General features: G+C 54.4%; 2 protein-coding genes and 1 long non-coding RNA gene across 3 annotated transcripts in view; 2 read left to right on the forward strand and 1 right to left on the reverse strand.

The window, feature by feature from the left end:
* The window catches only part of ARSG (arylsulfatase G), a 20,693-nt gene extending 15,740 nt beyond the window's left edge, over positions 1 to 4,953 (forward strand). The window contains exons 10-11 of the mRNA XM_026046857.1: positions 2,417 to 2,507; positions 3,541 to 4,953. Coding sequence (XP_025902642.1) covers positions 2,417 to 2,507; positions 3,541 to 3,863 — 414 coding nt within the window. The 3' untranslated portion in view covers positions 3,864 to 4,953. The remainder of the gene's footprint in view (positions 1 to 2,416; positions 2,508 to 3,540) is intronic.
* A 264-nt stretch (positions 4,954 to 5,217) lies between these two features.
* On the reverse strand, positions 5,218 to 22,402 carry WIPI1 (WD repeat domain, phosphoinositide interacting 1). The gene is made up of 13 exons (XM_026046714.1): positions 22,323 to 22,402; positions 21,205 to 21,287; positions 19,512 to 19,681; positions 17,350 to 17,446; positions 14,588 to 14,685; positions 13,661 to 13,753; positions 13,332 to 13,402; positions 12,343 to 12,450; positions 11,713 to 11,877; positions 11,170 to 11,277; positions 9,957 to 10,078; positions 9,379 to 9,479; positions 5,218 to 5,604 (listed from the first exon to the last, which is right to left on the reverse strand). The coding sequence occupies exons 1-13, from the start codon at positions 22,391 to 22,393 to the stop codon at positions 5,557 to 5,559; spliced, it is 1,335 nt and encodes a 444-aa protein (XP_025902499.1). The 5' UTR covers positions 22,394 to 22,402; the 3' UTR covers positions 5,218 to 5,556.
* Positions 19,889 to 26,226, forward strand: LOC112953633. The gene is made up of 2 exons (XR_003250590.1): positions 19,889 to 20,074; positions 25,391 to 26,226. It is a non-coding gene; the product is annotated as an uncharacterized LOC112953633 (long non-coding RNA).
* Positions 26,227 to 27,181: the final 955 nt, after the last annotated feature.

Genomic DNA, 27,181 nt, shown 5'->3' on the forward strand with positions numbered 1-27,181 from the left:
CAGGGACGTGCAGCAGTGTGCAGCAGCATGCAGCAGCATGCAGTGATGTACAGGGACGTGCAGCAGCATGCAGCGATGCGCAGGGACGTGCAGCAGCGTGCAGCAGCACGGCAGGCTCCGGCTCAGCGCGGATCTGGCCGCGGCGGCCGCTTCCCGCGCGTGGCCCCGGCACCTCCCGCCTTGGCAGCCTGCGAGGCGCTTGGCAGCGAGCGAAGCTGCCGCCCCGGGCGCGCGGCTCCGAGCAGCAGCCCCTTTGATGTCGCAGGGTTTTCCTTGACTCGAGCCCTCCCGAGGGCCCTTCCCCTTCGGCCCGGCCGCTCCATTTACGCACGGCCCCGGCAGCTGTTTTTCTCATTCCGGGCTCCTCCTGCTCCGGAGGTTTCCCTGCGTGAGCTCCCCGCAATAACCTTGCTCCGCGCACCAGGCACTGGGACAAGCTGTGACTGCGCCGGGGCCGCCGCCAAGGCCCAGCTTTGAGCAAGGGCTATTTACAGTAAAAATAAACACATCCTACAAAATGTATCAAGGGTACAAGTGTCGGGCAAATAAGCTCTTTCCATTCGCTTAATGTCAAAGGGATGTGCTCCTGCTCCCCGCGCACTTGCTCGCTTAGGAAACCAGCCTGGAGGACTAAGTTCAGGAAAGAAGATTTTTATGGGGGAATTGTTTGGGGTTTTTTTTTTTTTTTTTTTTTTTTTTTTTTTTTTTTGTTTTTGTTTTTTTTTTTTTTTTTTTTTTTTTTTCATTTTATATAACGTCACCAATCAATAGGTGGGTCACAAACCTTGGGAATGTTTTTTGGAAGGGCTCAGTGGAATCAAACACCTCATTTGTCGCAGTGAATTGCAGATTTTCTTCTTGGGGCTTTCACGAGGCACGTTTAGGAAGAACCTTGTTGGTGGCAAAGCAAGTTTCGGTGCCTTCTCCCCGGTGTTGGAGCATCCGAAGGGGGCTCTGGGCTGCTCAAGCTAAAGCTGTCRGGCTAAAGGTGCTGGTTAAATCAGGAAATAAATAATCCCTGATTCCTGCTCTTGGAGCTGGTTTGACATGGAAGAGGAGTGGAGGTTGCTGCTCCCGGTTGGATGCTCCTAGGTTGGGGCTGCGGAGGGAATCCCACTGTATCCCACTGTGTCCCGCCGTATCCCGCCCGCTGCAAGGACAGGGCCCGTTGGGGCGGCGTCCGGGCGCTCCGGGGTGCCGCGGTTCCCAGGACACCTGCTCAGCCGTTAGAGCGCGGATCAGCTGCGAACGCTGTTACTAAACTTGGCCCGGCAGCTGCCTACAACTTCAGCAGATGTTTCTAATTTTCAGCRCAGTGGAAATTTCTTGAATCACTTCTAAACCCCATTCCTAGGGAGGAAGCCTCTAGTGACTCATCACTCAGTGAAGCCATTGGCTCCAGAGCAGACCCTGGCTGACGGACGAGCCCCCTGAGCCGTCCAGCTCACTTGTCTCCTCGCTCGTGTGTGCCAGGGCAATCGTCCTGCACAGATCAAGGGCCCTAAACGCACGGATCCGACCCGCCCTTCCCGCCTTCCCTTCCACCCCATTCCCACTGCCTGTGGTTGTCAGGGCAGGGAGCGCTCCGAGAACAGGGTGAGTCAGCCCGAGGAGATGGACCGTGACCGGCGTTTCAACACCTAACCAAGAGAACAGCCTCTGCTCACATGAGGTCATGCTGAACTTGTGGCTTGCTGGCCGGCCCCGGACGACTGCACGGGGCTCTCGGGTGTCCCTGCCGGGAGCAGGAGGGATGAAGATGCGTGTCCTGTTGGCATCCCCTTGTACAGCAGGGCCGTGGTGGGTGCAGGACACCTGCAAAGTCGGCTGGTGGCTCTCAGACATTCTCTTCTGGATGGTCTCGTGTCTTCGGGATCCCACTCCTGCAGCAGAGCCGGTGTGGGRAGATCAGCTCCAAGGGTTGGTACCACTGGGGCAAATCTAGAGGAGAGCCTGTGTTTGCATTTGGGAAATGATACCSATTTGTGGAAGAGAGCGCATGAGATGTCTGTCAGAGGGGGCTGTGGCTGAGGACAAGCAAGGAGGATGAAACAGGAGAGGGTGTCGGGCTCTCGTCGGCAACGGCAGAGGTGTCACCTGCCATGAAGGAGTTGGGCTCATGTCACCCGCCCAAGCGCTGAGCTGCTCCTGTTGGGAGGCAGCAGGAACCAGGGCAAACGCTACAAAGAGCTGCAAGATGTTCCTGTTTCCTTCTGGCCTTTTGCTGTCACATCTGTGGCCCTTTCAGCAGGTAAAATGTGGTTTGCTGACAAGCTCCTGTGGTTCGGGGGCTGAATGGCAGCTTTGAACGTGTGCACGGGTGGGATGTGGTCATGTGTGGAGGGAGCAGCGCTCTGTGGGGCAGAGCAGCCCTCCCTGCTGTGGTCTGAGGGGGGATCTTTGCTTCTTCSTGCAGATTCTGCTTCACCCCAACAGTGGTGCAGCTGGGAAGGACGGAGAGATAGAGGCGCTACGAGTGGCTCAGTACAAGGTGTTCTACACAACAGGTACCACGTCCATCCTGGAGATGATAAAAGTTTAGGAAAAAGCATCTAAAAGTTCTTGGTTCCCTGCTGAGAAGTTCTTGGTTCCCCGCTGATAGGCTTAAAAGCCAAATCAGATTAATACAAGCAAGAACAAGTATTTCCTTTCCCAGCAAGGAGTAAGTAAATGCCCACACGTGTCTGCATGATGTGCTTTGCAGCACGGGGTTGTTGACCTTGGAAGTGTTCTTGGACTAACAGAGGGGCCCGGGCTCCCGATGTTGGGACGTTGTGCACTGAGAGCCCCTCTCTGGCTGCCTCCCTTCCCCCTGAATTCCAATTGTGGGGCTTTTCTGGGCCAAAACAAAATTGCATGCTTAAAAACAGGGCAGTGCTGAGGGGTTGGGGCTAGTTTGAGGAGGTGTTTAGCCTGAGGGTGCCGTTCCACAGAACATCAAAGCCGGTTTCCTGCTGCAGGGCTGTGACTCCTGGGCCCTGGCAAGGTCTGGTTTTGCTCTGTGTTCGGGAGTGTCGCTCAGGCCGTGGGGCAGAGCGGGTGCCTCATCCTGTGGTTGGGTATTCGGGTCCATCGAGCTGCGCTGCCTCCAGAGCCTCCGGTTGCCGGTGCTCTCTGGAGCTCTCAGCTGCATCTCGCTGCTGCCCTCGTGTCCGGGCAGCCACAACCTTTGGGCTGCTCTCAGGCTTCTTCTGCTTCCCTGTGGTCAGTGTGCTCAGCCCAGGGGCTGCTCGTGGTCCCTCCATGCCCGCACGGCCTCCAGATGTCCTTCTGTCCAGGGTGGTCCTGGAGACCCGGCTGCAGCCTGGCTGGAGTCCTGCAGCTCCTGCTGAACCCTCAAGTTAAAACCACCCAGGGCAAATTCCTGCCAGACCSTGTAGCCACCCTGGGGCCTCTCCCTTAGGGCATTTCTGCAGTGTTTTCCCCCCAGTGTCAGGCACGGCTGTCATGGATGGGTGACAGTGAAACCTCGGCAGTGGTGACCAGCCTGGGAGTGGGGTTCCCAGGAAAACCAGGGTTTTCCTCTCGTTCCCKGCCTAGGAGGAGCTCGGGCTTGCGACGGAAGCGTTGGGCCGGAGGAGCATCACGAGCCGCCGCTCATTTTCAACTTGAATCACGATATCCGGGAGCAGGAGCCCTTGGACGTGGCATCCCGGGAATACCAGGATCTGTTGCCTGCCGTCCGCAGGGCTTACGCAGAAGCTCTTTGGGACATCGCGACGGACAACGTCTCTGTGGCAGATTATTCCCAGGATCCTGCAGCGATTCCCTGCTGCAGCGCCCGGCACGTGGCCTGCCGGTGCCACGCGGCGCCCGCGGCCTTGCACCCTCACACAGAGGGAGCAGGGCAGCTTTGTGGTTAATCTCCCGATGGCTTAAACTGCTCCGTGGCTGATCCCGCCTTGTGATAACTGCTCCTCAGCCTGGCTCTGGGCTCGAGGTSGCCCTTGGAGGATGGGGATGGAGGCTGTGGTGGTTCCCTACCGGTGTAGGTGAGTTGAGTGTCTGGGCTTGGGTGGAGAAGGTCCCTTCTCCTGCAGCTCCTCACAGAGCAGGAGTGTCCCCCCAGCAGGCCCATTGCTGCCAGCCGAGCGGGTCTTGGAGTTACCTGCTGGTTCTGGGCTTGTGSAAGAGAAGGGAGATGAGGTTTTGTAGAGCTCTTCAGCTGAGGAGGAGACAGGTCTTGGATGAAAAKTGCCTCCTCCACGAGCTGGCTTGTGGTGAATCCCTCTGGGAGATTCTCTTGCCTTTCCGTGATAGAAAATGAGCCTTATAGCAGAGGCCTAGGGGAGCGTGAGGAAGGGAAGGGAAGGAAGGGACCGCCCACAGCCTCCAAACAAACATCCCTTGCTGGTGTTGAGATCCTGGAAGTCTGTTGTAGAGAGAATATTTCCTGCCTTTTCCGYGCCAGGACAAGGTGAGTGCTCTGGGAAATGAAGCACCTGCTTCTCTAGCTGCCAAGTGAGGCTTTTTTTCCAACTGAAGTTGCCTTAAAGACCAGAGGGGCCTTTGMGAGGGTCTTTGTCTGTAGCAGAGAGGGATTTGGGCTCTGGTGCCAGCTGCCCTGTCCTTTCCTGGCTTCTTGCTGGGCACAACCTGTAGCTTGGACTAAGGCTGCTCTGCACAGACACTGCGAAGTGCAGGGGTTACTCCAAGCTCACAAATAGCCAGGTCACTGAACGGGCTGTTTGGGAATGTGCATGAGAGGGGTGCAGGGCYGGGGTGCAGAGCCAGGGTGCCTCTTCCCTGCCACCTCTTTGGGAACAATTCGTTTTTACCCAGCGCGTAGCTGCAGCCTCGGGCGAGTTGAGCGGAGCGCCCTGGAGCTCCAGGCTGCAGGCAGAGCTGCAAGGGCAGAGCCACAGGAGCAGCTGCATCCTCAGCACGGCCAGGGTGTCTCAGCAGCCCAATGAGGCCTGTCCGAAACAGCTGYGACTCCCATTGAGGCAGCCAGGTCCTTCTCTCAGACCTTTCCTTTTCTGGGACCCACCATCCCACCCGCTAAAACTTCATCAAGACTGACATCTTTAGGGCCCCACCAAGAACAGCAGGAGCACGGGCAGCCGGGGACAGGCTGTGACTTTATTCTCCGTCATTAAACACAGCACATTTCATCTTCTCTAATATCACTGCAAAAATACTTTGCCTGGGTAAAATAGTATGTATATACTGTACAAAGACATAAGTTCAATATATCTTCCTATAAGTACATTTATACACATAAAACAGCATAAATTAGAAAAGGGAAAAACAAGTATATAAAATTCTGGTTATTACATACAAATCTGATTAAATTAGCATTTACACTGTGGTTCTACCATGGAATTTGTTAAATATAGCGCTGTGCATACAGTACGTGAACACCCCACCCAGACCCCGATGCGAACAAGGGACTAGCGGGGCCAGGTACTCAGATAAACACTCAAGGAAAAAGCAGGGCCCCACCTGGGATTTTCTTCCTCTCCTCTGTGGGACTCACAGACCCTCTCTTGGACATTCCTGGCTTTTCCGAAGGGCCTCCCAGCCGCCGTCCTGCGCGCGGATGTTTGCTTCCCATCACGACCTCCTCGCTTTGCCCGGCTGACCTCCGCGGCACAGGATTATCTACCAAAATCAAAACACAGCAGCCTTAAGTTTTCTTTTTTTTTTCCCAGCAACAGGGTGTGTTTCAAGTCGGTTTTATGCACATGGGAGCAGAACGGGGAGGAAACTCCTGCCGTGTTCTGCTTTCCATTTCAAGGGGAAGCTGGTTTATTTATTTTCCCCCTCCCCAAATTCACAGGSCTGAGAACAGGAACCGTCTGGCTCGGTGACAGCTGTGCCCCGTGTCTGCCCGGCCCTGCTGAGCACAGACCCACCGTGTTGATTCGGGAGGGTGGGACTCGCTGCCTCCCCAACRGCCTCCCAAAACTTGGGATCGACCTGGGCTGCCGAGGTGGGAGTCACAACCTGCTCAGCACTCCCTTAGGTGAGAGGAACCCTAAGTATCCGCCAAGCTTCTGTCCCCAAGGGGATCTCTGCTGGACACCAGCCCAGCTCCGCGTCTCGCTCAGCTCCAGCCTTTCCCGAAGCGCCCCGATGTCTCCCAGCCATGCACGTGTCCCTGCAGCCTCCGCTGCGGGAAGGTCGGACTCTGCACGGACTTGGGAGCGTCACTTGCCCCGTTGTGAGGATCACGGTGTTGGCACCAGGCTGTGTGTTGCCAGAGGGACCTCGAGACAAGCTGGGCTGCATCCTGCAAGGCCGGGCTGCCCCRGGGCCTGCTGGAGGCAGAGGGAGCTGGACGGGGAGCCTGGCCACGCTCCGGCCATGGGAACGTTGTGGCTGTGGGGCTGGTGACACCGCAGGCGTGACACTCCTGCCCGTCCTTCAAGGAGGAACCGGGATGAGGATGCCCTTCAGGGATCATCAGGATAAGACCCGCACAAGCAGCGGGGTTCCACGCCGGCCTGGGCTTATTGCACCGAATGCAGCCACACTCCGATAAAACCTTGGGATCAGCTCTGTTCCCCAGGCCCCGGGTCACAGAGCCTGCTCAGGGGCACAGCCACAGGCGGGCAGTGATGCTGGAAGCCTGGAAAAGCCTGAGGAACCTGCTAGAAGAAAGACACCTTATCTACTGAGGCTCAGAAGCTTTAAAAGTCCTGCTGGTAGCTGTTCCTCAGGTCAGCATGCCTTGGTGATCCATCGTGGCCCAATCCTGTAGGAGTTCTTGGGTGGCACCTCAAAGCACAACCCACAGCTTTTCTAAAGGTGATTTTGGGGGGCAACGGGGATGGCTCCTGAGCTCTCTCCGGCACGGAGCATATACCCACCATCCCCAAACTGCCCGAATCCTCTGCAGCTCTCACCAACTAATGCAAAAGGGGTAACTGCTTGGACAGATAGCTGGAAAACAGCAGGAACTGACACACCGTTTGCAGCCCTAACTGTAGGTCAAAGCAGAAGCCAATGTCAAATAAACAGAGCTGGGTTCGTCCTTGCCCTGCTGCAAGGGTTTGATGGGTGCAAGGGTGACGCAGCTGCTCTCAGCCATCTCGGGCCCAGCACCTTTCCTGCGGTTACATTTGAGCCTGCTGTCCATCTCAGTAACATCTAAGTACTTTCCACAGAAGATCAGCAGCAACTCCAGCCTCCCTAGTGGACCCAAAAGCTTTTAATCCAGCCCTATCAACGCAAACAAGATCTGTAATTGAACTTGGATAACCTCCTGCTACAGGATTCCTCAGCAGTACTGGCCTAGCCAGGAACAGCATCCACATTAATCCTCGTTGAGGCCAGTCTTTAACATCACCTACGTCCTCCCCAGGTATCTCATCTCTTCTCCGACCTGTCCCTCCTTCTGGTTAATGAAGAGACAGTTTCCTGCAATCAGGAACAGATTTGGTGTTAGACTGAAGCTCTCTTTCCTTATAGGAGCCTCTGGAGTCCTCACCAGCACTTGAGGTCGGGGAAGGCAAAATGCTGGAAATCAGAGGGGCGCTGGGGGCTGCTCCTCCCCAGAAATATATCCGAGTTCAAAGCCCTTCTCGTGGCCTGGGCTGTGGGCAAATATTCCATTTTGTCACAAGTTTTGAGGTTTTTGAACGTCTTTTTGTTGCACACTGCAAGACAAACAAAACCCTTCCCACGTTTCCACAAAAGAGAATGCTGTCAAAACATTTTTGTTGGATAAGGTCAGGTTTTCTCTCCCTCCTTCGCACAGAAGTGACCGAACCCCCTTCTGAACGAGTCATTGAGACCGAACATTTCAGCACTGAGAAAACAAGAGAGCTCAGTGAAAATTTAGAGCATCAAAACATCCTGACCAGCTCTTGTTACGAATTAACACAGCAGGAGCCAGTGCTGCAAGGACAGCGGATGCAAAACACGTTACCACGAGCACCAGAGGGGCAAAGCAGAGGTGCTCGTGCACAGGCCGTAGCTGGAAGCTGCTATTGCTAAACCACCTATCGAACAGTATTTTTGGAAAGCTCCTTCCTTCCCACACGGCCTCCTCCCTGCACTACACACGTAAGTGGCTCTGTCAGGTTGATTCTGACAGATACAAGGCTATTAATAAAGCGCCTGCTGCTGTTCAGCAGGGATGGGGCTCATTCAGCAGGACGGSGCAGCTCGTGGAGGAGCAGCGTGAGGAGCTGCCATGTCTGTGATAGGATTCTGTGATAGGATTTGCTTGTGCCCAAGCCCCACATGCAAGCGTAGGTGCAGAGAAAGCAGAGGGTTTCTGCCTCCTAGGAGCATTCCTCCCAGGTCCTGCGCCGGCAGCTCTGACATTTTAAATATCCTTCCTAGGAAATGGAATAGGACAAACAGAACACTTCTGTTCTGAGTTTGTAGTAGGTTTTGCTACAGGTAACAAAAGAGAACTGATCCCAAAGCTTATGTGACTTGAAAAGCTGGATTTAGGTAGTGTTTAAAATGGAGTCACGAGCTAGTCATCTCTTTCATAACACTTGCATCAGCCTAAAGTGCCTTGCAGAAGAGGTCAGCCTCAACATATGGAACAAATCCTGGGTCCCCAGTAAAGTTTTTACTTCCTCCTCCTTCAGGCAAAATTCCAGCAGCAGGATGTCTAAAAACAGAGTAAGGGATTCACAAGTCTGCCAAGTTTGCAACTTGAAATCCATTGCAATATGCTGCTGTAGCAATGCATTACTATTATGAAGGCTGTACTAATTACAACCAGTTCTTATCATGGTAACCAAGCTCTGTGAATTTAAGGATTAAATATTTAACATAATAAATGCTTGTATAGTAGGAGGAGGAACAGGAGAGACACTGCTAGGCTTAAGTTAGACTTCTAGAAGCCAGTATATCCCTCCAATGACAACTGAGAAGATGCCATTTAAAAATCATAAAATAATTCAGAGCTCTGTTAGGCTTTTCTTCTTTATATTGGGTAAAGGAGTTTGCTTTTTAGTCAGCTCAGAACTAAGGAGCCCGGTGATACTCAGTTATATCCTGGTTGCTTTCCCATTCACTAACACGGTTGACTGAAAATGCTGCAGGGAATAGTGAGTGTTTATTTCTAAATGAGGTGTGTTCAAATTGAAGCTATTCCTGTTAATACTCAAGATATGCACAAGGCACAAAGGTGAGATCTGGATCTGAACATCCCTCTGCACCTGAGCTTCATTCAGCTGGTTTGTTTAGATCCATTTCTAGTTATTAAATTTCATCATCTTTCCCCAGCCCTAGCTGCCATTGAGTGGGGGTGTTATCTTCCTGGCACTGTCCCTGTAGCTTAATTAGTTATTTTAAGCTTCACAGTGAACTGGGACAAGGTAGGGGCAACAAGATCTCTTCTGTAAGAGGTTAATACTTTCTTCTTAGCATGAGGGTTGTATTGCTGTTTTAGGGATCCTGAATGCTCACAGGAGGAAACTCATTCTCGTCATCAAGACACACTGGTCCGGTTGCAAACTCGTGCTCTGGGATGACCTCTCCTCGCAGGGCACCACCATCCTCTGAATAGCCTGCCAAAGTAAAAATAACACTAAGGTAAGAGACAATAACCTGAGAGTTGCCGAGTCCTTTCCTACAACAATTCGGTGCTTGCTTCATTACTGAAAGGTTTAACAAGTGTAAGAAAATCTGTAGAGATCTTGGCAAAATGAAATCTGGAGATCGGACTTCTATAACGGTGGCTTTACCTGTTGGACACCAGTCTAGCAGCAGCTGCTGTTTGACAAAGTGTAAAACAAGGTGCCCGTGCTCACTGCTCTCCTCGCGGGCTTCTGCACAAGTACCAGAAGTGAGTCCTGGGAAGCAGAACCAAACTCCTGGCCTGTTCTCAGGGGCAGAGGATGACCCGTAAGCTCACGAGATCCCTGGCACGTGCATTGCCCAAGTCATGTTTCTGGCCACCACGAGCCTCTACAGTTCAAGGATTTCCCGTTCCGCCCCACGAGGCTTTTGTGCATCTGCCTGAGGACGAGCGACCCGACACTCACCTGGCATGGTTGAAGTTGAAGGCACTGTGCTCTGTCTGGCTACGGTTGCTGCGTAAGACTGAGGTAACGGAGACTGGAGGTCATTTTCTTTGTTCTCCTCCATCTTTCCTGAGCCAAGCAGACTAGTTGTTTAGGAACAAGGGAGAGGAGGAACGTTAGCTCTGGTCCTGCCTGTGTCTCCAGCAGCACTGGGCCACCCTGAAACACATCACCCATTTGTGACACTGCACCCAGGCACCCTCTGCAGCCCAGGCAGAGCTGCAGGGGAGGAGACCACTGTTCTGGACAAATAAAGCAGGAGAGGGAAGGAAAAGACAGGGAAAGTGCTATTACAGCTGCAGGACAATGCTGGCATGGGAATGGAGAGGGAAGACTGGCCACAAAAGCTTTAGATCACAAAGRAAAACAGTGTTTCTAACCACAGAGGGGGATGCAAAGGGCTTCCAACAGGAGCGGAATAGGTGGCAAAGCAGCACGGGCTGGTTTCGGATGGAGTCTGAGCAGAGCTGCTATGATGTAATTTAGCTCATGACCCAAGAGGCCCCTTCTGGTGCTAAAAGAGGAACCCACATCGGAAGCGGCGCTGCCAGTTCACAAGAGCAGCACGCGGGCGTCAGCGGGGCCTGGAGGTGGCGGCAGGCCGGAGCACGCTGGACAGCTCAGCTTTGAAGTGCTTTTGTTTTGTGGCTTTTACAAAAACTGCTGGCACTTTCCTGGCAGGCAGCCACGTCGCTGCTCAGAGCGCGTGCCGACGGCGGCATATCTGGAGCCGGGCAGCCCAGACCTGGCTTACGGACCTGTCGGAGTCTGCACTGGAGCTAAAGAGCAGCACGGAGACCCTCTTGGCTGCTGCACATGTGAACACGCATGTGCTCATGTCCACGCAAGGGCCCGGTCCTGCTGCATGTGATCACCCCTGAAATCACCCCTGTAACCCCCAGCAAGGCCTAGGGGCTGCGCTCTGCTCTCCTGCCACTCTGGCCATTTGTGGCTGCTGTAGCAGACATCTCCCAAGACCCAGCGTGCCCACCTCTGCCATCTGGGTTGAAATACCCCAGAGCTGCCTAGGGACTGGAAATGTCCATGGTCTTCTTCTGTATCCTTGTTCCTACAGCTCCCTTCTTGTACTTTCAGGCAACATTTCTCTTATTTTTGAAGATGAGCTTCTSTATCAGATGTGCTTGGTGCCTCAGTGCGCTCAAGGTCTAGTTACCTGTGTTTCTTAATTAACACACACTCCCCTCCGTCCTGTGGGTCCAGGTTGTAGATATAGAGATGTCCATCTGACGTCGTCACCAACAAGCGAGGCAGCTTCTGGATCCTAATGAGGAAAGCATGAGCCTGAATGCACTGATCTGCCAAGAGAGCCAAGTGTTTGCAGCAAGGAGAAAGGGCTGAACCTCTGCACCCCCTGCCCTGGGCTGCTGCTTGCAAGGAGGGACTTCCAGCCACCCACAGAGTTGCTTCCAGAAGAACATGCCCGGCCTAGGAGCACCCCACAGGCAGCTGCACTAAATGGCCCGATCCACAGGCCTAAGTTATTGCTGGTGGTTCAGGGCAGTGCAGCCTGACCTCCACCTCCATCCTGGACCCCTTCGTGTGCCCATGGAAGGCAGCCCAGACGCAGAAGGCACCCGTATACACACGTGTGCTGCTCTGCAGGTGCAAGGTAATGGCCAACAGCTGTGCTCTGTGCAGACAGCTACGTCTGTGCAGCAGCTGGGGTGGCAGAGGGAGCACGGCTGCTGCTACGCACGTGGAAAGGGCACAGATGTTCCTTTGTCCAGAGATGTGTAAGCGGACAGTAGCAAAGGCTCGATCCTGGTTCATCATTCCTGAAACTTGAGCCGGGAGGTAGTTGGTGGCAGCCTGGAACATCTTCCCCATGTAACCACTCCAGGTTGGAGGCTCTTCTGGTCGGCTGGGGAAAGGGTCACAAAGCAAGAACAGTGAGGCTGCTGCACCTAGCCAGAACAACCGAAATGTTCCTCATCTCAAGGCCTTCTTCGGAAGTGAGCACAGCTGCACCCCTATGCATCCCTGCACAAGCCCTTCGCTTCCTATCAAGAAGGACTGATTTGTTGGCACCAAAGAAAAACAATGCAGTGCTGATTCTTGTTGTTCACTAACTCTTCTGAGCTGCCACTGCAATGTGAGAAACCTGGATGTGGCCACTATATGGCCTTGCTTTAGCATTTGCTACAGAAATAGTCTTAGAGAGCACCAGGAAGCCTAGAAAGAGATGATGGATGCAGCAGACTCAGTGAGGTGTCAGGGTAACAGCATCTGTCCTGTCATGCCATCCCCACCACGGTGACAGACGCCCAGAGTGAACGCGAGGCAGGCGCAGCCCTGCAGCCAGCAGGTTAACTCGGAGCCCCCTCACCTGTCCGTGAGATGTTCCAGTTTGAAGATGTGCACGGTCTCCGTGTTACTGGAAGCGCACAGGAATTGGGAATCCATGCTGAACACCAGGGAGCTGATGTTCACATACCTAGTGCCAAGGAGGGACAAGACCGGTCACATCATGGCACGTCACAGAATGGGACCCGTTAGGTTCAGCTCATGGACAAGCGGATGGAGAGGAAGGAGAGTCYGCAGGCTACAAGAAGGGCCGTGCCTGACTCGTGCTTCCCTAATCCCCTCCTTCAGCAGAGCTGACGCAGTGATGAAAACCAGGCAGGTGGCGACATCCTTGCTCACACAGCTGGCTGCAGAGAAAACATCTGTGCACATCTGTGCTTCCTCTTGTGGAGCAGCTAAAGCGTCTGGCACTGCCGAGGGCAGGGAGGATGTGCAAAGCACCGGGCAGGGCAGCTACGTGGGACCCTGCTCCTGCGCAGCCTCCCCGGCGCCACGGTGCCTCCCTTACAGCAGTCGCTGCACTGGCAGAAGGAATGAGAGGCAGGTCAGGGAATAGGGAAAATACTGGAAACAACCTGCTGAAAACACTCAAGGGAGCCTGCTGAACGGGAGCAGCGGCCCATCCCTGCCTTCAGGCTTGGGGTCTGCCCCAAACRCTTGGTAGCTTCAAACAACCGTTCTGGGAAGGCCAGGGTCAGCCTGGTGATGACTCTGGGGACTTCCTTGAAGTAAGGAACAAAGGAGGACACAGCAAATGGGCTGAATCTACCTCTGTTCTCTGTGGCTGCCCTGTTCTGTGGCACACTGAACTGAGCACTAAACTTGCCGGAGGCGGCTGGGAGCAGCGTGGCTGCCTGGCACAAAGACATTTCTATTGGATATGCTCACACTTGTTTTCTCTCTGCAAAAGATGCCAAAGCCACCAGGATCTGACGTTGCCATGTCCCTCTGTTTACACATCGGCTCCTAGAGCCCTCTGAACACTTGTCACTGATGGAGGAATAAACTGACCTTTTCATCCCCCGCCGGAATTCGTAGAGCTTTTGCCCACCAGGAATGGAAAATACACGAATGACTGTGCCCTGCAAAAAATGCAAGTGGAAATATCACATGGGAACAAAGCAAAGAGCTAGAGCCCCTTTTTCTAACACACCACAAAGAGTCAGTACAGGCAACGACTGCACCTGTTGGTCAGCCCTGAAACATGGGGTAAACCTGGACCCAAGGAACTGCCCTTTTACCAGTCAGCATCGTTCCATTTGCCCCTTCCTGCCGTTGAGGACAGGCCGCCCAGCGCTCCTGTTCCAGCAGCCCTGCCGCTCCGGGCGACGCTCACTCACCTTTTCGGACGCGCTCGCCAGCTTCGAGCCGGTAGAGTTGAAGGTCAGAGCAGCCAGAGGCCCGTCATGGGCAGCGATGGTGCAGGCATCTTTCTGCAGGACAGAGGTGATGTGTGAGAGACACTGCTGCTCGCATGCGCCAGGGAGGTGCTCCCTGCCCCAAACCCACCTAGCGTGTCTGCCATGGGGTCAGGACGCGGTTCTGAGCTCCCCTCTGCACCCTCAGCGTTTCTTAGCTCTGCCTCACGCTCCACCTTCCACCTGCCACAGTCACTGCGATGAAGCAAAGCTCATTGCAGCTCCTCACCAGAAATGCAGCTGCAGTTTCTCTGAAGGCCGGCGTGTTTTTGTGTGCATGACCTCCATGCAGTGTGTTCTGCACAGCCGTTACCTGCAGGGAGCCCAAGCCCTTGCTAGCAGCCCTCAGAGCAGAGGCTTCCTCACGCACATCCTTAGCCCCTGCTAGCTCCCACAGCAGCGTTACGAAATCCAAAATCCTGGCATAAACAGCAGGATAATGAGGACCCTATTCGTAGCCAGGGACAGGCTCCGGGGAGCTGCGGACACCTCACCCTGCCCGTGGGTGCTGGTCCCACGTGGCTCCCACCCTGTGGGCTGGCAGAGCAGCYACCCAGGGTGCTGCACGTGCTGCTGCTGCAGCTCCCAGGGGCAGCCCATCCGGCCCAGCCCTCGGGCTCCAGGGCAGGGATCCCGCTCTCTGATTACCCAGGCCTGGGAGTTGGATGTGCTCATGTCCCCGAGGCAGCCGGTCGTTGACACGAGGGGCCGGGGGACGTGCCTGCCCCGGGCACTCGCTCCCCATGGTGCAGAACATTGATTTATCCCTCCCCACGGCCCCGCTGGCCTCGCCGTGACGCTGTTTGTGCTCGCGCCCCGCCGGGATCYGCAGGACGAGCTGACTCTTACCAAAGTGTTTCCGTCGTAAAGCGCGATCTCCCCGCTGGCCGCGCTGCCGGGATAGGCCAAGTAGGAGTTGGCATGGTTAATGGAGAGAGCGCAGAGACCTGGCGAGGCAGGAAGGACGGGCTGAGGGCGGCCGGGGGCAGGACTGACCGCGGAACCGCGGCCCGGAGCCCACGGGAGGCCAAGCGTGCTCCCATTCCCGGGCAGCGTCTGGCGCTGGGAGCGGCTGGAAGCCCTCGGCCGTGGGGACACCTGCTGGTACGGGACTGTACGGCTGCCTGCCCCGAACACAGCCTGTCCGGACACCGTGCSGAACAAGAGCCGGGATCCGGCATCGTGCTGGCCTCGGGGTCTCTCCTGCGCCCCGAGGTGCACGGAGCTCTGCAGGGCACACGCGGGGCCAGCGGGATCCCTGCRGGACACAGCGGGACACGTCAGCTCCAGCGCACGGCCCCGCTGCGGAGCCCGCCCGGCAGCACCTTTTCCTGCTCTGCAAAAGGGGAACAGGAGCAGGGAGGGAAACGAGCGCCATGGATGAGGAACCTGAACTTGAGACGCGCGTCCCCGAGGCCACCGGGGCTCCCTTCCCTGCTCTCCCTGGTGCCGCTGCTGCACCCGTCAGTCAGACACTGCCCTGGCGCCGGCCCAGCCGGGGCGGAGCAGCCCAGGCGCCGGCTTCGGGTCCTTGTTTATAAGGAAACGGAGGGCTGGGATCGTTCCTGCGAGCCCACAGCCCAAGGGGCGGCTGCCCTGAGGGGACGGGCAAGGGCACCCGGTGCTTGGCTCACGTGGGCTCACGTGGAGCGGGGCCTTCCCCGTGGGAAGCGGCGCATCCCAAGGAGGAGAGAGCTGGAGCGGAGCAGCGCGCGGAGCCGGCCGGGCTGTGACTCACCCACTGCTCCACTCCCGCCTGGAAGAGGCCAACGGAAAAGCCGGGGAAAACAAACACGGGCGGCCTGAGCTGACCTCGGGGATGCGCAGGGAGCTCCGGGGACACCGACGGGGAGCCTCTGCAGACRCTGCCCCGCGCGGGGCAGTGCGGGAGGCAGGAGAGCAACAGCCCTGGTGCTGGTGCTGCTCAGGACAGCACCTCGGCAGTGGCTTGAGCATTGCAGAGGGTTGTTCCTGCTCTAACAGGAGCAGGTCCTGCTGGATCTGCAGCCGGGGGGATGACAGGAAACGAGGCCTCTGGCTTGGGAGTCGCTGGCACCAGGACTCCCAGCTTTAAACAGAAATGGGCCATGGGGCTGTTGGAGGAGCCGCTCGGGGAGCAGAGCGGCAGGGACGYGACTGGCACAGCGCCCTGCCTGCTCCCGCAGCGGTGCCCTCGTGGCACCCACATCCAGGCACGGCCGCAGCCCTCCCTTGGGCTGCACTGGGGAGAGGAGCCTTCCTGCCCATCCTGGGGCTGCAGACGCTCCGGTGCCGCAGGGAGCCCCGCGCAGCCCCGGGGCCTCGTTTCCTTCCCCCCGGCTGCAGAGCAGAGCAGCCCGCCAGCCTCGTTCCAGCGACAGCTGCTGCAGCAGCAAAGGAGTTTTAAAATATTAAGTTCGTATGAAGTCCTGTGATCCGCAAGAACCCGGTCATGTCCCAGCAACTGCTGATTGCTGCTGCTTTTAAGCTATGACCAGATCATTCTGCCCTGCTGCAGAACAGCTCCAGGCATGGGTGTCCCCTCCTTGCCTGCGCTGGAAGGTTTTAAACTTTAATTATATTTGCAGCATTCAGTATGTTTAATCCACATGAAGAGACCATCTGTTAGGACCTGAACTAGGTCAGGGCAGGAGCTGCGTCCCGTGAAAGCTGGGAAGCCAGGCGTGAGCAGAGCAGTAACTGCACGAGCAAGCAGCGCTGCCGAGATGCTGCAGCCCGCGGCCCGGCTAGCAGAGAGCGCAGGCGGCCGCCGCGGGCGCTCGGCCAAGCTGCCCTCCTTGCGGCCAAAAATAGCTCCTCTCCCATTAACGGGAGAGCCGGATTCACCCGCCGCCGCGCAGCACGGATTTGTTCTGCAGCCACCTGCCCTGCCCCCTGGGCTCCTCACATATACGTGGAACGGGATCAGGTGGCAGCCCAGGCTCCCGGGAGCTCCCGGCAGAGCTCGCTCGGAGACACGGTGGGATTTGTGGGGCCCCCGGCTGCCTTTTCTGGGTGCTCTTCACGGCATTGATCACCTTGGGAGCCAACCCCAAGCACAGGGGCAAGTACAGGGGCTTTCTACCTTAGCGTGTCCACAGCCAGGAGATCCTGGTGAAGCCAGAGGCCCGCAAGGAGCGTCACCCTGTGCCACGGCCCCGGCTGCTGACTCATGCCAGCAGCGCAGGGAAGCAGGGCTCCTGTGTCCACATTGCTAAGACGCCAGGGACGGACACCAAACACACGGAAGGAAGGGGAAGGAAGCCCCAAAGAAAATATTCAAGCTGCCCTACGTGTGGAAGGAAACTTGTGGCCCTGGCCRGCCTCAGAGCTTTGCTCTTTCAACGGAGAATCCAGGCACATTCCATGAAGCTGTGAGCGGCACTGAGAACCCACRAGCCTGGGAGGTGAAATCAAACTATGCCGCCTGTTTTAGCTCTCCTTTGAGGCATTTGCTCAGGACAGAGCAGCGTTTCTTCTGAGCCAGACTGACCTCCTCCTATGGTTCTGGCTCCACAGCCCTGAATTAATTGTGCTAAGAATACACAAACCACAGGCTGGTTTCAATTCACGCCTCACGCTGTGGCTCTGCAGAGCTGATCTCTGCCTTTCACCCAGTCTCCTGCACTTACCTGTTGTATTTGGAGGCGTATCCAGAATAGTCTTCAAAAGCTTCATGTCCTTAATGTTATGGATGTAAATTGACTCCTCCAGGCAAACAATCAGCCTCTGCAAGAGCACAAGGGACACGCACATAACTTCAGTACGAGGGCAGTGCCCCTATCTGCCCTCCCACAGTTCACACAAGCAAATCTTCACCGCCTGAAAAGCTCTACAGGGATTTTGGACACACTGAAATGCAGCAAAACGGTGGTCTCTTCTGCTCCAACCCCTGTCCTTGCTGGAGAGCCTGGGATTTTGCACGGCCCTGCTTTTGAGAGCTGCCTGCACCTGCTCAGGTTTTGGGAAGCAGATAGGAAATCTCAACTCCTCTGCTACTCCTCAGTTCTGCTCTACCACATTCCCAGGAACAGGAAGATGCATCCAAGTGATACCCTGGCAATTGTTCTTAATGACAATTGGTTACAATGGACAAACTGACATGTGGCTACATGTTTCACATCTAGTATTTGCACCATGTGAGCAGATGGATAGAGTGTTTCTAAGTGAAAGTGCTTTCAGAAGCCCTGAAAATATCCAATGCAAGGCCTGACACTCTCTGGGATCCTGAAGCTGAAGCACCCAAACCCCTGGACTTGAAGCCTCCGCCTCTTTAGAAATGAGGCCACTTATTTAGTATCTAAATGTGGAAATTTAGTTGCTAACTTGAAACACCCACATTAGAAAAATCTTTGCCTCGCTCCGCCATTCCTGCTCAGATGAAACCCTTTCCCACTTCTATTCCTGCTAACCACAGCATCTGGGGCTGTGTCAGAGCCGTTYTGCATTTCCAGGAAGGCTTTTCCCTTTCTACAGTAACAGCCCTCAACCCGTGAACTGAGACTGTCAATGACAGTCATATTTATGCAGSCCGTTTCAGCAGAGCTACCAGCCGCTTTCCCAGAACTGCCAAACACGCTGCTGCTGCTGCTGAACACGTGCAGGGAGGTTTTCAGATGGCAGCAAAGCACCAAAGAGGCGCTGGCACCAACAGGGACAAAATCCAGGAAGAGCCACAACTGACAGGAAGGGAGAACAGGCTATCAAGCCCTAGGGTGGTAAAGAAGGTTGATCCTCTGCCTTCCATGGAGTCCCACAGCCCACACTAACATCATGTAAAACATGCTGAGCTGAGGAGTGGGTTTTATCCTTGCTCTTTTTTGACTGAAACTCGCAGAGGATGCTGCAACAGCTACACATTGTACACGACACAACTGCTCATCAGTATTTCTCTTTAAAATTTCACTCAGATGTCAGCCAAGTTAAACACTTGATCTGTATGTTGATGACTTAAACGCACTGGGTGTGGAGGCAGCCAAAAAAATAAAAAAAAGGAAACTTCTCCAAGAATTCAGCAGGAATTCTTGAGCAGGAATTCACTGCAGCCCGGTGAAGCCAAACCCAGAGAGGCTTCTCCCTGGTCCTACAGAGCAGCCTTCTTCCCAGCGTTGAGACAAACCACGGTGCACACACACACACAAGGACACCCCTATTTGCAATTAAGGGGAAGTCCATATTTTGCCAGCTGCATTGTAAGTCTCAGGGGAAAGAAATCAATTTAGCACAAATTTAATTGTAGTATAGGAACTTCTGGACAAATATGGTTTTACTGGAAATTCAACCCATTTTCCTTATGGGAGAGTCTTACTACAGGATCCACTGTTGCTAAGCTAGGAGAGGCTGATTGCATACAATTATACAAACTGCTTATTTCTTCATTGTAGAATGTCCTCCGCTCCTTATGGCATACACTTTGAAAATAATTACAGACAAAAAGAAAAGATGACATAAAATCCTCCAAAAAAGCTTCATGGCTGCCACAAGACTGTGTCAGTTCTGAGAAAGAGCCCTTAAAAACTTCTCAAGGTGGCCTGAACGTTTTTTGTACCTCTGAAACCAAAGAGAGGTGGCAGAGACGGGCTGAAACCCAAAGTCAGGGCTTGGAATGCAACAGGGAAAAGAGGATGAAAAGGTATTTTTAAAGCCAAGTTGCATGCTGAAAAGGCAGGAAGGCAAACAATAAGAAGCTTTGTTTAACTGTTGGGAAAACAAGGACTCACAGTGACCACAAACCAGCACCAGCAAAAGCACCAAGTGGGACAACRCTGGCTAGCCAATTTCTGTAGCCTCTTACCTGACGATTCAGCCGGATGGACAAAATATTACTGGAATAGCTGTAGTTGCAGATCTCTGTCCCTTTCTTGAAGTGGTAGACATTCATTTGCTGTGGCTTGGCATGACTGACCACAACCACGAGGCTGCTGGAGAACAGGCGCTCCACGATGTAAACATCTGGGATTTCATCTAGGTACAGGAGGAGAGTAAAATAGTTTTCAGCTTGGAACATGGCAGGTTTGTTTGTAAAGAGAAGTGAGACAGCTCAGGAGGGAATCCACCTGAAAGGTTCACTGCTAAGCTGCTCAGTATCTGCTTTTGTTAAAAATTACCACTATCTGGCACAAAGCACCTAGGTCAAAGGAGGAAGGAGTTAATGGACTTGCCCTGGAAGCAGAACTTAAGCCAGCCCGTTTGACAGCCCTGTTGTGGATCTCCTTGGCCAGGCCCCCCCAGCTGTAGCTAATCCTTGGGAACAGGATATAAAGAGGAAGAGCTCATCCTTATCAAAGGAAATGAGTGTCCTAAGCAGCCTGGTCAGGGATCTTCCTGGAAGCAGCAAATGAGCCTGGCCTCCTGGAGGTAAGGAGCAACTCTGTAAATTATTTTGTTGTTTTGTTTTTCCTGCGTAGTCCCCGATTTCTCCCAGCCTTCCTAGCAAAGATGCATTTTTCCCCTCTCCGTTACTGCAGTTGTGGTTTCTAGGGAGCGCCAGGATGGCTGCTGGCTGTGGTGAACATTGGTGTGATGTGTGTGGCAGAGACCATTGGGCTGAGGTGCAGCCCCATTACAGTGGTCCTTGTGAGCCCGTTCCCTAAATCATCCAGGAATTCTAGCACAGATAGCTGCAAACTGTTGGATGCTTGGGCTGTCCCTTACTGGAGGCCCAGAGGGACTGCCTGAGTCTCAATTCATCAGCCTGCATGTGTCACTAGCAGGGATTTGTTTCTCTGATTGGGCTCTGGGGGCAACCCAAACTCCTGAGCAGCTTTAAAACATGGCTATGTAGTTGCTGAGCTACGTYGTGAGGCAGAGAGGAGTCTGAACTTTGCTCCAGAGGCAGCTGTGCCTCGTTGCCCAGGCTTCATCCATAACCTGTGGGGAGAGACTGGCATCTCCCTCGTGTCACTGTGTCTTGGCTGGGGTAAGTCTGAGCCTGGTGATGCTCTGAACCAGAGCAGAGTGTGAGTTCTGTGAGGTATGGCTTATGAGGCTAAGTGCATTACATGCTGCTTTGAGCAGAACTAAAATCCTTTTTACATGGGAAACTTGTTCAAAAACTTATTTCTTGCAAATACCACACTGGGCCCAAAGCTGGCCTGTTATCTGGTGTGATAGTGGGGACCTAAGGTCTCCTGTACGTGTATCCAACACATGGCAGCAGTAAACGCTGCAGAGCAGCCCTGTGTGAGCAGGTCAGACTGCTGCTTTCAGACCAAAGTGATAGAGCTCTAAATCTGTGGGACTCCTCCAAATTTGTTAAAATACTGCTGGGGGTTAGGAAGGTTCTCCAAGGCTGTAGCTTGCATCAAAGGCCCTTGTGCRTGGTGCAGCAACGGGCACAGTTTCTCTCCTGCTATGGCGCAGCAGAAGCAGATGCCATCTGTGTAATAGCAGTGAGCTGAATAGCTCCCCTGAGGCAAATGAGAAGGGCAATAGTGCAGCTAAGAGCTGTCAGCCAATATTTCTGTGCAGTAAAATGGGAGACTTACTGCTTTCATGGACCTGGTCCAGTTGCTCCACAGAGCTTAAGGAGAAAAGCCTGTATCCAGTTGTGGTTCCAATTGCCAGGGAGCTGTAAAGATAAGGCAAGAGTCAGCAAGTTCAGTTCTCGCTGCTTCCAGGTTACAGCAGGAGCTGTGGGAGATAAGGGACGCAGGTGGCTCCTGGCACAGTGATCTGTGCAGGGGCAACTTCAGCCTCCGCTTGCGCTCGAGCTAAGGTGGTTAATGGAGTAAGTCAACTCATCCTGCCCTACCTCAGCCTACACACAGTGAGGTGCCAAAGCAGCACCTGGGTGCATGACCCTATAGGAACGTATGGACCCTCCTCCAGCTGCTGGCTGCAGATGAGCCCTCTGGGCTGCGGGTGCCTGGAGAGCTGGAAAAGGGGCTGTATCCTGAGCCGTGGGCAGATCCATTCACATGGAAACCTGCCCTGCTGGGGGCTGCGCAGGGCACACGGTGCCGGGAGCAGCCTCTGCTCCTGCCCAGCTGGAACAAGCGGCCACGTCGGGGTCTGCGGCTGGTCCAGACGTGGCTCCCACGGCCGCCCTTGGGCTGCTCCTTGYGTGGACGCCCAGGAAGGGGCAGGAAGCGGCTCCGTGGAGCCAAGGGCCTGCCCAGGTGGGAGGCACCGCTGCCCGCCCCGCTGATCTCATCCCGGCGCCCTGCGGGCTGTGCCAGGGCCATCCCGCTTGGAAAAAAAACAGCTGTGATGGAGAGAAGCCCTGGCCAAGATGCATCYGGCCTCCACGGGAGGCCCGGGGCAGCCGGGGGGTTATTTCTGGGCCCCCAATAAGGCAGCCAGGAAGGGTCTTTGCGGGGGGAGGAAGAGGGGCAGTTTCTGACCAAGAGCTGGAGGTGACAGGGGGAGAGGAAAAACAAAAACCACAGAAATGCAAGAAAAACGCATCGCTTCCCGTGAATGCGGGAAGAGCCAGTGCAGGAAGAGGGGAACGGGGGGTTCCCCCCAGGACAGGGCCGGGCCCGGCGAGGGGCAAGAGGCCGGGGGGGGAAAGGGGGGCTCGCGTGGGGCCGGTCCCGCGTGGGGCGGCGCCGGAGGGGAGGGCCGTGCGGGGGTCGCCGTCCCGCCCCCCGTGCCCGCTTACGTGCAGTCCTGGTTGTAGGAGAAGCAGGTGAGCGGCGCGGGGCCGCCCGGCTCCCGGCCCGCGGCCTCCATGGAGCGGGAGCGGCGGCGGCTCCGCCTCGGGCCCCGCGGCCGCCACGGCAACGGCCACGGCGGCGCCGCCGCCCATTGGCCCGCGAGCCGCCGCGAGCCCGCCCCTCCGCCCCACATTGGCCCGTGGCTCGGCCTATCGGCGCGGCGCGGGCGGGGCGGTGCCGGCCGCTATTGGCTGGCGGCGGGGAAGGGCCGCGCGCGGCCACGTGGTGGTGTTGTGGTTGCGTCAGCCGCGCCCGCACAGCTGGCGGGGGGGGGACACATCTGGAGGGGAGGGGGCACATCTGGAGGGGAGGGGGCACATCTGGCGCGTCTTTCCCCACGCAGGCCCTGGGAGTGCTCCATGAATCCCTGTGTCCCTCCTGCCAGGGGCCTGGGAGCAACTCCGCTCTCCCAGTGCAGTAAAAGGAGGGCAGATCGACCTTCTTCCCCCGATCCCATAGGCTATACCCTGTGCTACATACTATAGTATACTGTGGTATAGGCGATACCRTACTTCATACTATGGTATATGAGGCGCGGGCTGCAAATGGCAGCTTGGGAGCTTCAGGGCAGCAAGTAGGGAAGAGCTGCTCACTATTAGGGAAGAGGAATTGGGGAAGAGCCGGTAGTGCCGCCCTGGAAGGGGCTGTCAGGAAAGCCCCAGCTCGGGTGTTCAAGCACCCGCTCGGGCCAGGCTGGCGTCACCCGGGCACCAAGGGTGACCCGGGCACCAAGGGGTGTCCCAGCGCCCTGCCCGGAGCCACCGGGGCCTTTGTCCCGCAGCAGCTCTGCCACAACCAAGGCAAGGGAAGCGACTGCTGGACCAACCAGCTGGGAAGGACACTGTGACTGCACCCAGGTCGTTCCCTTTCACAAAGATTCCCCTTTCAGCATCCTTAGATAATAATGCTGTGAAGACTCTGACTGTTTATGGCCTAAACTTACTGCTGTTGTATATAGGGAACAGCTTATTTGTGTCGCAAGTGATACATTTGACCATAAAAGTCACCAGTGAAAGAATAGGGGGGAAAAAAAACCTAGAGCCAGGTTTTAAATGACAAATATTATACAATCCAGTACAATGACATTAACAGTGCACAGAAACACAGGGGCAGAGCCTGCAAACCCCCTAATTAGATGAGTAATCCTCATGTGAGTGCTGAAGTCATTGGCCCTAGATCACTTGATGTGCACCACAGGACGTCTGGAAAAAGATCTACATGCAATACCATCTAAATGAGGCAGATCCCGGGTGGACACATATATCTGCCTGGATTACTCCCCTTTGCTCTATACAGGCCTTCAAGTGTCAATAATATTCCCTTGYTTCAGATTTAAGGCCTGCAACTGTGAAGATGATGGATTTCAAGAAATATGAAAACAAACAGCTTTGAATCAGCATTTGCTTGGAGCGAGGCTGAGGCAGATGGTCCCCAGGAYCCAGAGCACATGAACTGCACCACAAAGGCAGCGGGGGGACCGCTTCAAATTCATCGTGTTTGGGAGGGGAAACATCTTCTATTCAGGGGAGCTTAGTGGGGAGCTCTAGTGAAACCTGAAAATGAAACAGAAAAGCTGGGTTTGAATGGGCTGAGGCTGTCCCTGTGGCCTCAACAGAGTTTGGTTTTGAAATGGGGATGTCCAAGGGAAGGTGGGTTTGTGGAGCAGGAAAAAGCTTAAAGAAATCAGGGAGTCAGTGTCTTGTATTTCTTTTATAAAAAAGTCAGTTTCTGAGCAATTGCTGCAGTTCAGTGCTTGCTGCTCGGGCAATAGCACAAGACTAAAATGAGCTGGTTTTAAAAACGAAGCTTTGATAAAGCAGAGCCATAAAAAAACATCTGAGACTTGGGCAATGCTATTTCTGTAGCTCGAGTATTGCAACCGCGTTGGCCAATCTTCCTTTCGGCCAGCTGCCTACGAGAGCTGTTCAGTCAGCAGAGGTGCAGGAAACGCGTTTTTGCCCTGTTTCTGCCCAACAAAACCCTCGGTGGCGTTTGGGACGGGTGCTTGTGCACAGCTCTGGTGGGTGGCTGCAARATCCTCCCTGGAGAACTGGGGGATCTCGGGATCTGTCCTCCTCTGGCACACTAGGATGCTCAGGACATGAAACAGATGCTGAGGTGCTGTATGCAGAAGCCCTTGGGTCTTTCTTGTAAAGAAATGATGCATCTCTGATGCCTCTTACGTGAGGAAACAGCTGAACTGTGGTTTTCAGGAGCACAGCTTTGGAAGAAGATAGTTTTGAGGGGCTGAATTCTTTCTTTAGGTCTGCTATATGTGTCACACCTGGCAGGGACARCAGAGATTTGTGCCAGACACCAGGAGGGCACTCTTGCTCATGCATTTGTTGGGAAGGACAGATCTGCCCTCACCCAAAAGTCTTGTGACTGCAATAGCTCTGTTGCATGTGCTGTAGTCATCACAGTGACCACCTTGGCTCAAACATTAACACCAAATCCCATTCGGAAGGTGGCCATCTGACTTTGAATATTTTTCAGTGCAAAAGAAAACAACTGTATGACAAATGTTGGCTTGCAATCTCCACCCCATAGCATATAGATTTGAGCCGTAAAGAGGAAACGGGGCAAAGAAAGTGTGAAAGCAACTGCTGTGGCTCGCAGACCCTCTTCCAGCCACAGCATCCAGCATGTTGCAGTTCCGCACAAGAAGGGTCACACATCTTTTCATATCTATTACTGTTAAAATGTCAGTCAACCTTTTCCCTTTCAGATAAAGACCCTGTCTAGTAGTTGAAAAATGAAATCTGCCAAGAGGAAAAAATTCTTGGCAGGGGCTAAATCTGCTGAAAGTCCTTTGCTGATGCTTGGGAGATGTAGGAGCCTATTGAGGGCCTGGAGTGTTCCAGTGGGGAAAAAGGCAGGAGGGGAAATGCAAAAGATGCATTCCTAGTAAGGAGTGGAAGAATCTCTTGCATAAGAAGCCATCTCTTGCCTGTGAAAGGGGTGGGGAGAGCAGACACAAGTGTTTTTGCTTTGCTCTTGCTTGTTATTCTAGCCCAGTGGTATCATGATCAAGGCAGAGGAGGAAGAAAGATTTCAGCCTAGTCTTCAGGCACTTCAGCAGCCTGAAGAGRCGAGTCCTGAACTGTCAGCACCGGCTGCTCCGGCATCTCTAGGCACTAAATGCTGCCATCTGGTGCCCCAAGTCCCGCTGCACATGACGACCATGCATGTTGAATGTATGTTGAATAGCAGTCAGATGGCGCGATCTGTCTGTCTCTTCTGTGACAGCCTCTCTCCCAGCAACAGGAATGCTTAATTTAGAAAATGGCATTTGAGAATATAGGATAAGAACAGTTTGGAACTGCTCCTCCTATTTCGACCATCAGGACACAAAATCTCTCTTCCTTCGTTAARTAATTGGGGAGAGATTCTTATTTCCAAACAAATCTGATTCTGTTGCTAAGATAAGAGACCCCAGAGTGATGCCCTAGTGTGTTAGGACTGCAACTAAATATGTGCTTAAGAGATTGCAGCCCAGCTGGTTTGGATACTAGCAGTGAAGCTGCAACAACTMGAGTTTCATTTGCTGAAGATGAATGTTCCTGTCATGCTCCTGTCCAAACTGCCACCCCTGGAGCTGTGACCACCTGTATCAGAGCTACCCTGCTCTCCTAGCTCTTAATCTATGTGCAAGGACCTTTGTCACAGGATTATAGAAGGTGCTTGATGGCTTTGAGGGTAGGACTGGGAAGGTCTTGCTCATGGAGCTGTTACCTGAAAGCCCCACGTCTCCTGACCTCCATTCATATCATCCTGAGTCTGCTTATGCGGGAACCACCTCTGAAAAGCTTGGAGGCAGCAGGGAAAATAAAAGGCACTGGACAGGACGTGTTTGTGACAGTTACCAGTAGACTGCCTTTTCTTGCTAATTTGGCCAGACAGACAYCGATGCAGCAGATGGTGGGACAACAGGCTGCACGGTGGCAGCGTGAGCTGCACGGTGGCAGCGTGTATGTGTGTGCTGGGTGTACACACACGGGCTCAGTGTGCTCTGTTTGGGTGCAGACCCCACGAAAGATGCACTGAGMCCTCGAGAGTCATCTGCTGGCACTGCATCCCTCTGGGTGACGGCAAGGCACGAGTCGAGCAGCATCTCATCCCCCAGCCAGCCTGAATGTCACTGAAGTTTGGAGATTTGCTCCAATTAGTCTTTTCTCTTCAGTTTTTGATGCTGACTCTGAGCCAGATGCTGCCACTTAACAAGCTGTTGTTTGCGAGCAGCCCTCTCAGAAGAGCTTGCCAAGGTCARGGAAGAGCTTGCAAACGAATGTCGCGTTTCCTCCCAGGCTGGATTAATGCTCCTTATCTTGTCGCTCTTGCTCTGGCAAACATCCCATTTCCTTGACCAGGATTAGAGATCACGCTTACCCTGGTACCAGATCAGCTCACTGGAGACATTCAGGGGTTGCTCYGCAGTGCAGCTCCCAGACATTGTTCCAGCTGAAGTGGCTGATCTTGCTGCCTCCTTGAGGCACTTGGGAGTCCTTCAGGTCTTTGCAGTCGGTCTCTTCAGCTAAGAACCACAGACCTGCATCACGGAGAGCAGAGGGATTAAAGCTGGGAGGGAGGAGAGAGACATTTTTGCATTTGAGATGCAGCACTAATTGCAAGTCCTTTGTAATTACCTAAAGATCAAAGAATGTTCTGATGTGAGAGATCAGAACAACCCGAYGTGGTGAGAGGGAGACTGGAACCACGCAGAGGACCTGGCGGTGGGAAGGACGAGTCCCTGCACAGCCCGGTGTGTGACTGGACGGCAGAAGCAGCTCTCCTTGGTGGCACT

The sequence above is a fragment of the Nothoprocta perdicaria genome, unplaced genomic scaffold (assembly GCF_003342845.1).
Source record: "Nothoprocta perdicaria isolate Ctin4 unplaced genomic scaffold, notPer1 scaffold_46, whole genome shotgun sequence".
In the NCBI taxonomy this organism is placed as follows: Eukaryota; Metazoa; Chordata; class Aves; order Tinamiformes; family Tinamidae; genus Nothoprocta; species Nothoprocta perdicaria.

Bases quoted from the DNA above. Each gene is read 5' to 3' on its own strand.
- WIPI1 (XM_026046714.1), bottom strand. From the start codon at position 22,393: ATGGAGGCCGCGGGCCGGGAGCCGGGCGGCCCCGCGCCGCTCACCTGC. The intron at 17,447-19,511 runs GTAAGAGGCTAC...GTGCTCTTGCAG, and splicing joins CCATCCGGCTGAATCGTCAG to AGGCTGATTGTTTGCCTGGA. The intron at 14,686-17,349 runs GTAAGTGCAGGA...CTGCCTCGCCAG, and splicing joins TACGCCTCCAAATACAACAG to GTCTCTGCGCTCTCTCCATT.